Source organism: Clavelina lepadiformis, chromosome 6 (genome assembly GCF_947623445.1).
Source record: "Clavelina lepadiformis chromosome 6, kaClaLepa1.1, whole genome shotgun sequence".
In the NCBI taxonomy this organism is placed as follows: domain Eukaryota; kingdom Metazoa; phylum Chordata; class Ascidiacea; order Aplousobranchia; family Clavelinidae; genus Clavelina; species Clavelina lepadiformis.
The window spans coordinates 15,015,977-15,031,026 of NC_135245.1; the positions used below are offsets into that span (position 1 = coordinate 15,015,977).

The window sequence follows — 15,050 nt, forward strand, 5'->3', positions numbered from 1 at the left end:
ATATACGGAACATATGCGACCACAAACACAATGATAAATCGGCATATTCTGAAAAATATTAAAACATGTCAGTGGCGCAAACAAATTCATAAATTCTTAGGCACTTCAAAAACTTCCAGAAATGTAAAAACGACTTAGAAGATAAAACTCAAAAAGCGAAAAACAATCATCTTTGAAAACGTGTCAGCTTTTTAATTATGTATAAATCTGCTTTTGTGGCACTCATTGTAACCACTCGGTATATGAAATGTAGCTCTACCCTACTAAATCTATTTTAATTAATTAGTTATAAATCTTCAAAGGGCAACGTACTGTACAGTTGAGAAATATGTTTACAATAAATTTGTTTCAGCACTGCACATTCCAAGCAATATTAGTCACTGACAACATAAAGACATTTTCGTTTTATGTCTATGGCGACATGTTATATGAGCCGAATGGATTTCGACCTGTTGAAAATGCTCTAATTGGCTATGTAGCTGGTACTGTTCCAATTATTGCATCTGCTGGAAATTATCAGCCAAATGTTGGCTTTCAGATGCCAAGTAAATCTCAGTAACAGTTATCTTACCATGTGTTTACATACTCGAGTCTAAATCCTTCAGTTACAGAAATGATATCTCAAGGCAACAGCGCGATTTCTGTTTCCTATTTACAGACGGGATTTTTAAAGGAACCTATTTCTATGAACCGAGCACGGTTTTCAACCAAGCTGAAGAATATTGCTGGTTGTGGTATTTAAGTGAACCAGAATGGTCCTTGGACTTATCTATAAGATCATGTCCGTGGACTAGGTTTCATGCTGCAACTGATCCGCGGTTTCATTTGTCAATAGAATATAAATTGTTTCGTGATTACGATATATCGGAATGGCTACTAGATTTCAGTGGTAAGTATAATAGCCAGATATAACCATGCTAGTTTGCGTTTGGTTTGTGCTTACTGATATTGAATTACGACAGTGACAAGTACGCTCTTATGCAGTTTTCACTATTTGTTGATTGCCGCTTCTCAGTATATGAAGTTTATTTGTGATAAACATACATTTAGATCAGCGGTTCCCAACCTTTTTTGCTGCTCGTACCCCTTGGCCCTTTTCAGGTCAGAGCATTCTTCGTACCCCCAAAAAAATTCTGATGGAATTTTTCATATAAGTTATATATTGAAAAATTCCATCATTTTCATATATATATTGCTCTGTGGCCCAAGGATCTTCGTACCCCTTGATGTTCAATCTCGTACCCCCAAGGGGTACGAGTACCCCCAGTTGGGAACCGCTGATTTAGATACAACATCACAGTCCATAGCGACGAACACCGCACTACTGTTGTCTCTGTAGATTATTTCTTTGTTTCTTTTTAGATCTAATATGTTTCCAACCAAGACCTATTTTGCAACTTCCCGACCCATCTGCTAGATGCTGTTATAACCAAGCTGGATCATTTGTTTCCGGCCCGTTTGCCAGTCGACATGAACTCTTTCAAATTCCGCGTTCTGACGTCAGCGAAGTAACTTACAATGCAGCACTGGGTTAGTATCAAAGACATAAGCGAGCGATCTTAAATAAAACTCACAGTCCTATATTGAAAGTGTAACGTGTCGCATGTTTGATATCAAGTTTTTGTATACCACCTTCGTACCTCCTGAATTGCTCCGATGATCTGACTCTCCAAAATTGCAAATCCATCCTAATTTTGTGGGAAACTTTCTCGAATGCTTTATATCACGCTAATACCTGACTATAGTGCGCTCCCTTCGTGAGTGTGATTACCGATCAGTGCAATATTATTGTTCACAATTCGCGTCGGACAAAAAGACGTTGAGTACGGGAGCCCAAACTGGAAAAAAATAACAACAAATGGACTACAAGTAATTGTAATCCTCGAAAAAAAAGCGATGACATAGCTGTAAGACAAACCTCCGCTGATGTTGTCTGAAGCTGGTTCCCCAAAGACACGTAACAACATAGGAATCGATATAATATAGAGATATATATGGCACCACGCAGCACGGAAATAAGGACCCTTAGCTGAAATGCCTATAACAGCCTTTATCATAGGCGGAAACGTGTTGCGATTAATAATTAATCTACAGCAAACGCCGATTTGTACTTTAAAAAACTTACATATTAACACCACTTGACACACACACATCGCTACTGTCGTATGTGTTTCGCACTTATATACAAACTAACGAAATAGCCATTTACGTTGGCGGAAAGGTTGCCAGATTTGTGGATGCCCATGAGCGGAATTTGTCACAGAAAAGTGCAAACATTTTTTTGGAAGTGCGCAATTCTTTTAAAAATGAAATTTAACTTTTTCAATTTTATAAATTAACTTTGTTGATAAAAAAATTAAACATTACAGAAACTGTTGCAACAAGGCAGAGGTAATTTTAAAAATAACAAACTGACGACATAACCTCAATAAACGTGACATATCAAACAACAGATTGTAAAACATGTTCACAAAAAAGTCGATCCAAAAGCGCCCATAGCGTTAAAAGCCCGCAATTGACAACCACTTTGAGTAGTTGAAAAATAAAGAAAATGCAGCGCACATTGCAGCAATATTCCATCTAACCTTGATGAACGCATGTGGCATAAGCACTGTTAAGTCAACTTCCAGTCTTTTGATTTAAGAAAAGATTTTTAAGGATTTTGTCGAGTAGATATCGCAACTTGGTCCGATATGCCATTCCAAGCGGGACCGCTTTGAAAAGAAAACTGAACTGCAGAGGCTGGTCTCAGAGTTTTGTCTCTGTTATGGGGATTTGCCTTTTACTCAAATCATATTTGTTTACGTAATGCGCTTTGGTTTACGTTTGTCCCCTGTAGACGTGCGTACGTAAAGACCAGCCACACCATATCAAAGTGACGTAAATACTTAACATAAAAATCGTAAACATAAATGTAAGCAGACATAGGACAGGAAGTCGTATAGCCATCACATTTGTGTCATTTTTGTTGCTAAATCTAACGAATGTCAAACGCTTTCATTAGATTTTGATCTCATACCACGACGAATGTGTTGCTATGAAAGTACGAATCCTTCTTTTTGCGAATATTACATAGAAAAAAGACCTTTGGCTACAACAATCGGTTACAATCCTTGTTTGTTTGGTAAGATTGCATGACTTTCCTTATTTACAAAATAAAGCATAATAAGACGTTATGCTTTTTTTCTCATGGTTATTTTCGTTTCTATCAATTCACACAGCTTTCGGTAACGGAGATCCTCACATTGTTACTTTGGATGAAGTTTTTTATACTTTCAATGGCCTTGGAGAATATTATCTATTTTACTCTCCTGCTTTCCTTGTTCAGTCGCGAACGCAGCGAGCTATAAACGACAAAGGAGAAGAAACGAAAGCAACTATTTTTACTGCGTTCGTTGTCAAGGATAATACGTCTGATTCTGGAAACGTGCGTTATTTTTAATGGTTTGAATATGACTGCGTTGCCAGGGAGTGAATGTAAATGTAATCTCTACAAGCGATATATTTTGTCATGGCAATGTCGTTATAATACTTCGTCTTTCGTGAATTGTTTTTGGCATTTCTGAAATTAGGCATGTTTTAATAAGTACAACGATTGATAATTAATTTAATAATATGTCCAGGTGCAATTTGAACTTGATGAAGCCGATTCGAATGGAACAAGTTTCATCGTCAAAGTTAACGGAGTGCCGCGTTCAGTGAGCGAAAGTAAGTGCAGACACCAGAAATGGCCAAGCTGCAGGTTTTAACATTTTTATTAATCATAACACTGTATAACTAGAAATGTATAACTGTATAACTAGAAATAGTTAACTGAAACTGATGATGTAATTATCAATGTTCTGTTTTTGTTCACATTTTAGTTGAAGTGACAATCGAAAATGTCTCCCTCTCTGTGGTTGACGGAGTTTACAAGGCCATATTTCCAAGCACCAACTCTTTTGAAGTTTCCGCTAATCTATTCATCGCTGACTTGAAGGTGGTGGTAGATCCTGCCCTGCAAAATGTATCAAAGGGTTTATTAGGTTTGTTGACCAGGAACTACGGTTTAAAATTTTTTATTTGAAACACGTCTTTCTTTTAACGGCCTTAACTATGAAAATAGAAAAAGAAGCTTCTGTGAGTAATTCACTGTGTTTTAGCCTCATAAATATTTTTGCGATGTTACATTCTTAATAAATCAATTAAATTGTTATGTTTTTAAGGTGCGTGGTCAGGAATTAAGGAAGATGACTTCGAACTTCGGAATGGAACAGTTTTAAATTACGATGATTTGCTAGTCACAACTGACTTAGATATCCTGGATGGAAAGTTATCAGAGCGAAAGATTTATGATTTTGGGCAGACGTGTAAGTACAGTAGAATGATTGAATAAAGGAAATAGCTTGCAAAATGCCAAAGTTTTAATTAATTTCAATCATGAAAGCTTGACATTTTGAATCCAGAATTGCATAGGATCTGGTTAAGTTGACACTGACAGTAGTATACACTTTTGTTGAGAAGCCTAATGAGCGAAAAATCAGGTCTATGGCATCAGATGTGTCGACTGATTGATCATTCAGTCAAATTTCGTTATCTGCATTTTTAGGGCAAATTGAGGAATCAGAAAGTTTATTCGTTTACGGAGGCGACGATTATTCAACCTATAATCCATCTAATCCTGAAGAACCTCCGTTTCTCGAGGATTTGGTTCGAGAACAGAGAAATGCTTCTTATTTCAATGAAGTTGCTACAGGCTGTACCCAGAGTGGAGTAATCAATACGCAGTGTCTTTTTGATACCTTGGTAACAAACAGAACCGACATTGGCCAACAAACTTTGATGGCAACCAACCGAGCAATGGATGAGAATTCTATGAATGGTAAGAAACTTATAATTATTATCATATGAATTCTGGTTGTCTGTGGATGCAAGTAAAGCTTATTTCTGGCTGTTGGTGTTTCTTTCAGCAAACATTCCTCCAACCCTGAATGTATCAGAAAGTTCCCAAAATTTTAGCGATGGCTGTTTTCAAGTTGCGTTTGGAGTGACATCTACTCTTATACTCGTAGCATCTGATGAAAATGGAGATAACATCACCTTCTCTTTAACTAATGCATCCACTATTCAACATGTTGTAATTAACCCTGGTACATTTTTTAAATTAGAGTATACAAATTTTGTAAGTACAAGGTAATTTTTAGTTAGATTTGAAAACCAACATGAACAAGTAATTTTTGTTAATTTTTGACTCCATACAACAGTACGAGTAAAATCAGAAAATGGGCTTGTAGTCGTTTTTGTTTTCCAATTGATGTTTAACGTTAACTTTTCTGTATTGCACATCAGACGGTGTGTTGGAACTGACTCCCACCGAAGTGCTGACATCAGGCTTTCTTGAAGTTCAAGCTGATGATGGTAATGGCGGAAAAACAACTTTGCAAATTACTGTAAAGTTTTGCTACTGCGAAAATGGTGGACAGTGCGATTACGACAGCATTATACCAACTACTGACTTGTACTTCAAGGTAAGTTTTGTCTTGCATGGTAGAACATTGCGGTAAAAGATAATAAAGTTTATGTTTCAAAACCATGGTATAGCAACCTTTGATCTGAATGAAATATTAGATACGGAAATAGATGCAGCTTTACGATTGTCGAGTAAAACTATTTTTTGCCAGGAAATTTCACGTCCACTTTAATTCCAAGTAATTTGATTGATACTTGGAGAAGCCGAAATCCAATAAATATAACGAGTTCTGGTGATCTTTTTAAAGTAATATATTGTATATTTTCAACGTTTTATAGACGGTCACATGCTTTTGTGTTGGAAGTTGGAGTGGAAACAGCTGTAACATCTCCGGAAATACTTGCGCTACAAACCGCTGTTTTCCGGGTGTTAATTGTACAGATACTCCTACGGGTAGAGAATGTGGCGAATGTCCAGAAGGAACTGAGGGTAGGTCCACACGGGACGTTTATGATACACATAAGATAACGTTATTATTTTTTCTGAGACCATATATACCATGTGTTTAATATTTTAGTACTTTGTCCTGTAAAATCAACACTACTTCACTATAGTCATTCAGGTGAAGAACACTGGTCGTTACACAGGTTACTACCTGAAATAAATAGGTATAATACTTATTTGAGTTTATTTAATATGACAGCATTATAGTTTATGTATTTTTGAGACCTTTACGCGAAGAACATTAAAATGTCACAGTAAAAGGATAACAAAAAGTCTGGTGGTTTCGTTAGACATGCCACAGGTATGAATCCATTATTACCATACTCACACAAGAGATTTCTAAATTCTGAGCAATTCTCAAAATTTAGCCCAAACATGACTCCGTGGCCTAAGATAAAATGCAGTCGGCCCTGCACAATCGAATACCTTGTTTCGAGAAATCAGAAGTGTAGTAAAACTAATGCATTTTTCAGTTTAAATCGGTAGTTGTAATGAACTTCGCTGTTTTTCAGGAGATGGGGCTAACTGTACTATTACTGAAAAATGTCCTGGAAATTGTACACAGGATTGTTCGTCATTGCTCAATGGTGTTTTGTGCATTTGTTATAACGGCTACACTCCAGATGAGTCGGATCCTACTATTTGCCTGGACGTTGATGAATGTGCCCTGAACCTTGACAATTGTGGGAACAATTCGGTTTGTTTGAACGGAATTGGATCATTTAGGTGATTTTTAAATTAAAATGAATATATTTTGAATGTCTTGTGATACACTCGATATTTAATATTTTACAGCTGCGTTTGTACCAACGGGACAGTAGAAATAGATGGAGAATGCATAGGTAGGCAACGTTGAACTATTTTATAATTTCAATTTATTTAAACTTTTATGATCATTTAGTTTGCAGTTAAAAATTAAAAAAGAATATCTTGTGACCGTATGCACGGCTGTAATCCTTTTGCTATATTTTCATGCAGTTGCATTGTTTAATTTATGTATCGCCGATGCATTTTAACAAATAAGATTAGATTACAGAAATTTCGTTAGACATTTGCCTGATATAACAATGCTTTTCTTACTTTTACCAAGTTATCGAGTTAATAATCGTTGAACAGAGTGTGGACCAAGCCACCAGCATATTATAATAATTAATCAATCACTTGACTTCTTTTATAAATCCTGTGTTGTAATTAAACTCTGTAGACATGTAATACGCAACACTGTATTTTGAATATGAGCAGTATACACATGAGAAATTTAGGTTTGACAATGTACGCAAATATATGACATTTATGGTCCTGCATTACACTTTCGGGTTACGATAACTCTCATTAAATCACACGCAACGATTAGTCGGCAGTGTTTTTTACTAAGAAGCGATTTAGATCTGCATTCAGTGATTCTGGAAGCATTGCAATTTTCAGCGAGTAAGAAAACTGGAATTTGCTAATTCCTACAAATTGGGCTCACATGTAATTTTTTTGTATATCACATACTTCACATCAGAGTTGTAAGTCGGGCCGGGCTTTTCGGGTCGGGTTCGGGCTTAAGTTTGAAAATCGATCGTATCAGATTCGGGCCCGAATTTATACGCACATTCTGCCACAGCCACGACAGCTTTGCGTCGTAAGTTCACTTTCTTTACACGAATGCGCATGCGCGCAGGGTGCTGAAAACCTCCACGAGAGCGCAAAGCGCAACTTAAAAAATTATGACAGTCAAAGAATGGCACCAAAGGATGACTTTGATTGATTCAGTAAAATTAACTTTAGGGCCTAATTCGGGCTTCAAATGAATTATCTGGCTCGGGCTAACAATGTAAGGCCCGTTTACAACTCTGCTTCACATATTAAGTTGCTTGCAAAGGCTTTACTCTGTGCTCTTTTCTTCCGACAGCACTTGAAGATACACTTTTGCAGTGCACTGATAAAGTGTTCATTGGGTAAGTTTTGCATATATTTAAGCATTGCCCGTACGCGCTGGTTGTGAGTATATGTCTTGAATGCGATTACTTTGAAGTTTCATCGTTGTTGGAAAAAATTGTGTTTTAAATATTTTTACGTTGCTTAAAAAAATTATTTTTACTTTTCATGATACTTTAGCCTATCAAGTAGCGATATAATGAGACTAGAACTCAGAGATGACGATCAGATCATCATATCTCCAAGTCATCTTACAAACGGAAGTGATCTTCCCGAACAGTGCATCACGTCTGCTAATTCACCTTCTTTTAATCTTACTTTCGGAGACTGTGGAGCTAACGTCATTGTGAGTATTTGACTTTTTTATGACGCAATTATTAACACTGCAATTAACGTGACATCCGATTACACCTGTAATCACTAGATTGGTGATGGGACACTAGAAGTCGTTTACGTTGTACGTAACCTTCCTGCGTTGGACAGCAGTAGCCTTATTCAACGATATAAGGATGCTTGCTTCAATGTCAGTTGTAGTTACAACACATCCGAAGTTGTGAAGTCTACTGGCATTGAGCCTATGATCAAGTAAGGAATATTTACTAAAAACCGTATTTCTAAAGTATGGTGCTGCTGTCGGCTAATGCTTTGCTATTGTTTTTTGATTTGAGAAGTATGTTGTTGTAATTACAGTGTTTCTCAACCCCGAGTCCGCGGACTCATTTGAGTCCGCGTAAGATTTTTGTTAGTCCGCAAGCCCATTAATTTACCTTATATAATTGGGCATAGGTCATATTTTTTGCGACGGCTATTCGCCTTAAAAAGTAGGGGTCGCAACTCGCAAGAGATATCTTGGTTTGTTGGATAATTTTAGTAAATACAACATCCATTTTTGGTGATTTAGAATAGTCTGATAAAGAGCCTTGCTTATTTCTCTTATTACTCTGGTGGCAATCCAATTCCTTATTCTTTTGTTCTCTTTTCCTTCTTCCAACTCCTGGCGCGCAAATCACCCTTTTTTTCTCTTTTGTAAAAGGAGTTCTTTCGTGTCAGCGCCTTTTTTGTTTCTTTCATTCTCCAGCAATGCGATTTCGCCTTCGCACGTCACACCAGGTCATTCTCGCAAAGTTCAAAATTGTTTCTCTGACTTAGTTTTCTATGATTAAAACCAAGTACCGCAACCAACTTCAACCGGAAGATGATATCAGATGTGCATTGAAGACCATAAATAATTCCTGATTTCGATCAACTTGTGAAACAAGTTCAGAGACAAGGTTCTCACTAAGATAGGTTGAGCAAAGGTCGTAATTTTCAAGGTTCTCACTGAGATTTATAGTGCATATGTGCCCAATAAACAAACCGCTTCTGCTTTTTTCTCTTACTGTTTTAGTGTTGAACTAACTTATTTTTTATTCCTATTACCCGAGTCCGCGAATACTTATGCTAATGGGAAAATAGTCCGTGGGCTAAAAAGGTTGAGAAACACTTAATGTAATACATTACACACAACCGTCATTATTTAACTCTCTTCTATCTGTGGTTATAGTTATTATTTCAAGTTATTCAAATAACAACAAACAAATATTGAAATTATGTTCTAAACTGAGGTTATTGCAAGCTCACAAATGTTTTATTCGTAAATTTTAAAAGTACTACAACAATTTTCAATTTACTTCCATTGACAGAAAACGCATCCTGGAGACTCAACTAAGCGAGGGAAATTTCGATGTCGAAATTTCCATCACAGACTCACAATATAACAGCGATAGTGTATCAGAAGTTATTGTTCCTGAGCCGATTTTCGTCAAACTTGAGCTTGCTAACGTTGAAGAGGACAATGATTATGTTAAATTGCAGGTAAAATGTAAATTATTTCGGTTTTGTTAAAGTTCCTTAAACTTATTTCAAACAAAACTTCTTTTTACAAATAAACTTTCAACAGGCCAGATCATGTTGGGCAAGCCCTGACAGCACGACCGGTGGTGATCCTTTGTATCAAATTGTGGAAAATGGGTAAGCTAGCTACAAGTAGTACGAAAAGTCGTTGCATGCACTTTTTAGCTCATTGCTATATCTTGTCGGTACATCTCTCCCAAAAGCCTTGTTACCCATAGTTAAACAGCTGATGCATAGAAGAAATTAGAGTAGCTTGATTGTATGTGGAGGTTTTTCTTTATCTTTTATGTCGTATGGATTTTGACGTTACCTAACAGACACTTGCATAGTTATTTCCAAAATATTTTTGCCTACGTTTTAAGTCCGACTAATCAAGCTACAGCTTATAAAAGCTCCTGATTTAATTGAATGAAACTTATTTAATTTTCATGCAAGACGTATTGAAAATTATAATGACGTCACAAAAATGGCAGAGAACAAAAAGAAAAAATTTACGATTGTCAAAATTTTAAATTAACAATTAGGTCTATCAAAATGCAGTGTGACGAGTTTGCAGTTTCAGTTCAGCTGTTCTGACGTTTTTAGTAGTTCGAACTGTTATCGAATTGAAATATTTATCCCGTTTTTGGACGATTTTATTGCTAATCTCTTGTCGAGAGTGACTGCCCACAAATCCATTGTCGGTGGACTGCAGTGCTTTTATCTCCAGCTGATCCAACCCTCGGGCCGTCCGCCAAACGAATCGAAAGCATTCAACTTATGGGGAAATAATGATTTAACGAAATCTTTGGAAAAATTAATTTCTGAATTAAAATTATGATGCAGAAAATTTAGTCGGTTCAATGAAACAGAAAGACCTGCTGAGGCGGTTGACCGCTTAAAAGCATGAAGTACCGATGCTTTCCCAAATATTTATACATTCCTTAGAATTTGTTTAACCCTATCCAAACCGGGCTCACGACTTTACGATTTTCACTAGGTGTGGCCGACACCGCACACACATTTTCAATCATTAAACTACTCAATAACTATACGTCGTAAACTGATCGGATTTTTACAGGTTAGTAGCAAAAACATCTGGCTTCCTGTATACATCATAATTGTAAAACTAAAGAAAGTGAATTTAGTGTAAATTAAGTATTTCTAAAAGTGATACATTTCTAGAAGTTTTTCTTGTTACGCCGCGCCCCCGCTGTGCGGAAAACCAGCTGACCGCGAGAAGAGAACGCAAGAGAATAGTTAGTCGACTTAGCAGTGCGTAAGTGAGTAAGTAGAAACGATACGCTTCAGTGCGGAGAGAGAGCAAAATTATGAAAATATGACAATATCTCAAAAATTACAAAATCCAACTTTATAAAACAAACATGGACAGATGGCTGAACATTTTTTAGGAAAAGTCACCAAATTTCAAGTTTCTACAGCAAACAATGCAACTGTACGCCACGTATTGCTGTGGCTGTGTGCAGGAGAAGCCACACCCGGTGAAAATAGGGTTAACTCTTCCGTTGACAACCTGTACCAGTGATGAGTATTTTTCTACATTACGCAGGCAAACATATTCACGTAGTATGAGTAGTGAAACTCGAGTGAACAGACCTGCTAGGTTTAAACATCTACAAAAATCGCATGCGCATGCAAAAATATAACCTGGAGTGTTTAAACTTGTAGTTTTTATCATGTGCACATGCTATTCCGTAATACTCCGTCATTACATGATTTTTTGCAACCCCACACGTCCCCCATGAAAATTTCCTTCCTACGCCACTTTCACATTTCGTCATGCAAAAAGCATGGTTAATTTTTTAAAGTTAAAATGTCCTTAGAGTTGGTGAAACATTTTAGTGAAAATACCGAAGCAAACTCTTCAGCTCCTTCGCCAGCTTCAGCTGTTTGTGTAAATTGCGTGATGACAAATGTTATTACGTTGTGTCTTTGTTGGGATATTCTATTTTCTGACCTTACAATTAAGTTACAGTCTTCTTATTCGGTGAATTACTGTAAAACATTGATAAAACCATTTTTATGTTCAGTTGCCCGGCAGCAAACGTCTTCGATTCTCCAGGAGCGATTGACGTTAATCTGAACTACAATACTACAATCGCCAAATTCAGCTTCAATTCGTTTATATGGACAGGCTATGCTAAATCTGATCAGCAAATCTTTGTACATTGCATGGTTAAAATCTGTGTTGGCATCGGGGGTTCTACTTGTGAAGAGCTGGTGAGTTTAAAGCTCTTCTCGAGTATGTCGGCGACTATTTGACAATCACTTCTTGTTTTTTTTTTACTAACATGAACAGACGTGTGATACAGTCATTTAGAAATGTTAAATTGTAATATTGTTTGTTTGCCAAAGAACTGCGATAAAAAAAGAAAGCGACGATTTGTTGAAAATGACCCTAATCTCCATGTAATTAGCTCGAAGCCAATTATACTCATTGCTCCGGATGATTCTTGTGAGGAGGTACCAGCAATTCTGCGTTTGAAATTACTAAATAAAGAATATCAACTTGCAGACGAAATAGTGGCTCGTCATATAACAAACTTGTGTATTGTTTAGATGAACGGTGGTTGTTCAGACAAGTGCGTTTTCAACGGATACAAATCTCACTGCAAGTGCTTCGGCAATCGAATCCTTCAGGAAGATGGAAAAACCTGCTCAGGTTATTCAAACTGTACTGAGCGTAATCCTATTTTGTGTATAAAAAAATAATCTTTAAACTGGAATAAGGTATGTGAACAATAGTTAACCTACTATAAAAACAAATGTGTTCAATTGTTTTCAGATCCTGAGACTATTCGCACTGCTGGAAAGTTTGAAGTTGGTTTCGTTTCCCTTCACTCTTTTTCGATTGCGGCGGTTTCAGGCGCTGTGGTTATCTTTGTCCTGTCTGTTATCTATGCGATGATGCTTATCCGAGGCTAAAAGATCGTTGAAGAACAGAAACCGATGCTTTTCTGAGCTACCTATTTCTAGCTACGCATCAACAAATACAATGTCTGCTTATTAGTTATTACATACAACCTACAATCGTATTTAACCGGAAATAACACTCCTGTAGCGTATTCATTAATAAACAATAAATAAAATATTCATCACTGCATTGTAATGTCGTCGTGTTGGTTGCAAATTGGAGTCCAGTTTGATAAAAAAACAAATCTTTAATCAAAGGAAAACAAAAGGCTACAACCTAATTTCCTAACAAGCTGCTCCTTATTAGCAAAAAATCAAAGTTTAATAATACATGCACTTGTAGTCCATACATTAGCAACAGTGGCACGCCGGCCACAATCCGACTGCGTTACTTATAAACTACTCTCAACACCTTTCTCTCGGTGAGGAATCATGTTTTGCCAGCAGGGGAACCCCACTTAGTTTCGGACTTGAGTCGGGTGCAAACTGGAGATATTTTGCCCACTGGCACATCTTTAGTCTAAAACCACTTTTTCGGGAAGAAAGTGCGGTCTTCGGATCTTTTTCTTGCTTGCTTGTAGAAAAGTAATATGTTCTATGTTTTACTGAAAATAAAGAAAAGGAAAAAAGCAATGCAGGTTATTTGTTAATATTCTTTAGAAGCCAGCAAGAAGAGGTGTAAAGGCAGCACTTTACAGTTTTCATTGCATTAGATTGCATGTTTTTCATGGTGACTGTTCTTCCGATATTTGAAAGTGGCCCAACAACAACAAATGTTTCAAGCTTTTGACTTGGACATTGTACCGCAAAAGTTTTCTGTGGGAGCATCCTCCGGAACTTAATCCACGTACCTTTGGCGCCAGTGCGGACAGTTTATTCTTTTTCTTGCCTGTGGTACAATTGACTAAAAGTTTTATATCCATGCAGCTTTTCCAGCCAAACTTTCGCACCCACTTACAACTTGTAAGTTATAGATCTTTAAGGTACCCATGAAACCTTCTGGTTCAGCAAACTGAACAATGTGGTTGGTTGTTTGGAGCAGGCGGCTACATGCAGGGCTGTCTTTTACATTCCACTTATTGAAGTTTGTAGGCAGTTCTTCCATGGGAAGTGCAGATTCTGTTTAGCGTAGAGCCGTAGACCATGGTCTTTGTTATACTGCAGGTGGAAGCTTGGCCAGGTCTAGGACAAGGTCTTTGTTGGCGAAAGTCAACTTTCGCCAGCTTCTATACGCCACTCGTTGTCGGCATCAAAGTTATTTATTTTTAAAGATTCAATGCTCAACCAGAAAAGCTTAGGAGATTTTAAAGCGAGTTCTTGGGATATTGTTTAATGAGTTAGTTTAGCCACAACTCAAAAGAATACGAAGGTTTTGGAGGCAAAAAATGTTTATTAGGCCGCACAAACCTCTCGAAAATGGTATCACAATCTTCATCCTCGTACTGAGGAAAGCACGACTAATCTTGGTGATGATTAGGCCTACTCACTGCTCGAGCTCCGATCACTGAGCTTGTCTTAAGTAGGCTACTAGTTCTGATGGATGAAACTTTTTGAGTTTATTTCCCGATATTAAATCTGTAGCCTACATCAGCTCTTCTGAACAGGAGAAAGTGTCAAACATACCTTGCCCAATGGACAAGGGTAAGACTATTACAATTGGAAATCCGACCCTGCATGGTTGCAATTTTAGAGCCAGGAGCACTTTTAGTAAACACAATCCTGATCGCTAGGAAGTGGTAGGCTACTACGTGGAGCTGCCAAAAAGTTTTTGTGATTTTTCACTATCACTTTTTACAGTGATATTTCGTATCAATCGTTTTTAAACGAGGAGGCACGTATAAGTTCTTTTGAGGTGTTTTTTTGTCACGACCATTAAGACTTGTTTTCATAACTGCTAATCCCTGTATTACCTTTTAGCATCCTTATGGGCTAATCCCTCACGAACGGAGTGGTTTTATTGAGCTACACAGTGTGATAATGTTTGAGTCAAATTGTTATTGTAATCATGCAATTGTTCATTAAGGAAACTATGAGTTAATTCTTGTTATTTTATGTGATTTCCATGTTTAACTTTAATCATTTAATGCTATCATTTAATTTAAGTACTATTCCCTTTAAGTTCGTGTGAAGCTAAGTTTTGTCATTGGGATTGGCCAAGGAGGTCATTCTTCGCGAGTAGAGAACGTGTTGTGTGTACGCTCTGTGTGAGCCGATATTACAAGCATCAACTTATTACATGGTGTCAGAAGTCTTCGTCATGGAGAAAAGTATACCTACGCCAGCGCCAATGAGATGGAGTGGAAACGTCCATGAAAACTGGATTCGTTTCATCCAAAGCTTCAAACTTTACATGACAGCTATAGGACAC

General features: G+C 37.2%; 1 protein-coding gene across 4 annotated transcripts in view; it reads left to right on the plus strand.

The window, feature by feature from the left end:
* LOC143462236 (uncharacterized) overlaps positions 1-12,872 on the plus strand; it is a 61,308-nt gene extending 48,436 nt beyond the window's left edge. For all 4 annotated transcript variants that reach the window (XM_076960310.1, XM_076960311.1, XM_076960314.1 and 1 more), the window contains 23 exons: positions 353-545; positions 659-889; positions 1,363-1,530; positions 3,005-3,124; positions 3,222-3,427; positions 3,624-3,708; positions 3,864-4,025; positions 4,206-4,349; positions 4,589-4,861; positions 4,950-5,129; positions 5,329-5,507; positions 5,788-5,938; positions 6,466-6,679; positions 6,749-6,795; positions 7,851-7,896; positions 8,057-8,222; positions 8,301-8,461; positions 9,559-9,730; positions 9,816-9,886; positions 11,800-11,989; positions 12,125-12,232; positions 12,329-12,431; positions 12,555-12,872. In XM_076960310.1, coding sequence (XP_076816425.1) covers positions 353-545; positions 659-889; positions 1,363-1,530; positions 3,005-3,124; positions 3,222-3,427; positions 3,624-3,708; positions 3,864-4,025; positions 4,206-4,349; positions 4,589-4,861; positions 4,950-5,129; positions 5,329-5,507; positions 5,788-5,938; positions 6,466-6,679; positions 6,749-6,795; positions 7,851-7,896; positions 8,057-8,222; positions 8,301-8,461; positions 9,559-9,730; positions 9,816-9,886; positions 11,800-11,989; positions 12,125-12,232; positions 12,329-12,431; positions 12,555-12,694 — 3,510 coding nt within the window. In that variant the 3' untranslated portion in view covers positions 12,695-12,872. The remainder of the gene's footprint in view (positions 1-352; positions 546-658; positions 890-1,362; positions 1,531-3,004; positions 3,125-3,221; positions 3,428-3,623; positions 3,709-3,863; positions 4,026-4,205; positions 4,350-4,588; positions 4,862-4,949; positions 5,130-5,328; positions 5,508-5,787; positions 5,939-6,465; positions 6,680-6,748; positions 6,796-7,850; positions 7,897-8,056; positions 8,223-8,300; positions 8,462-9,558; positions 9,731-9,815; positions 9,887-11,799; positions 11,990-12,124; positions 12,233-12,328; positions 12,432-12,554) is intronic.
* The last annotated feature ends 2,178 nt before the right edge of the window (positions 12,873-15,050 follow it).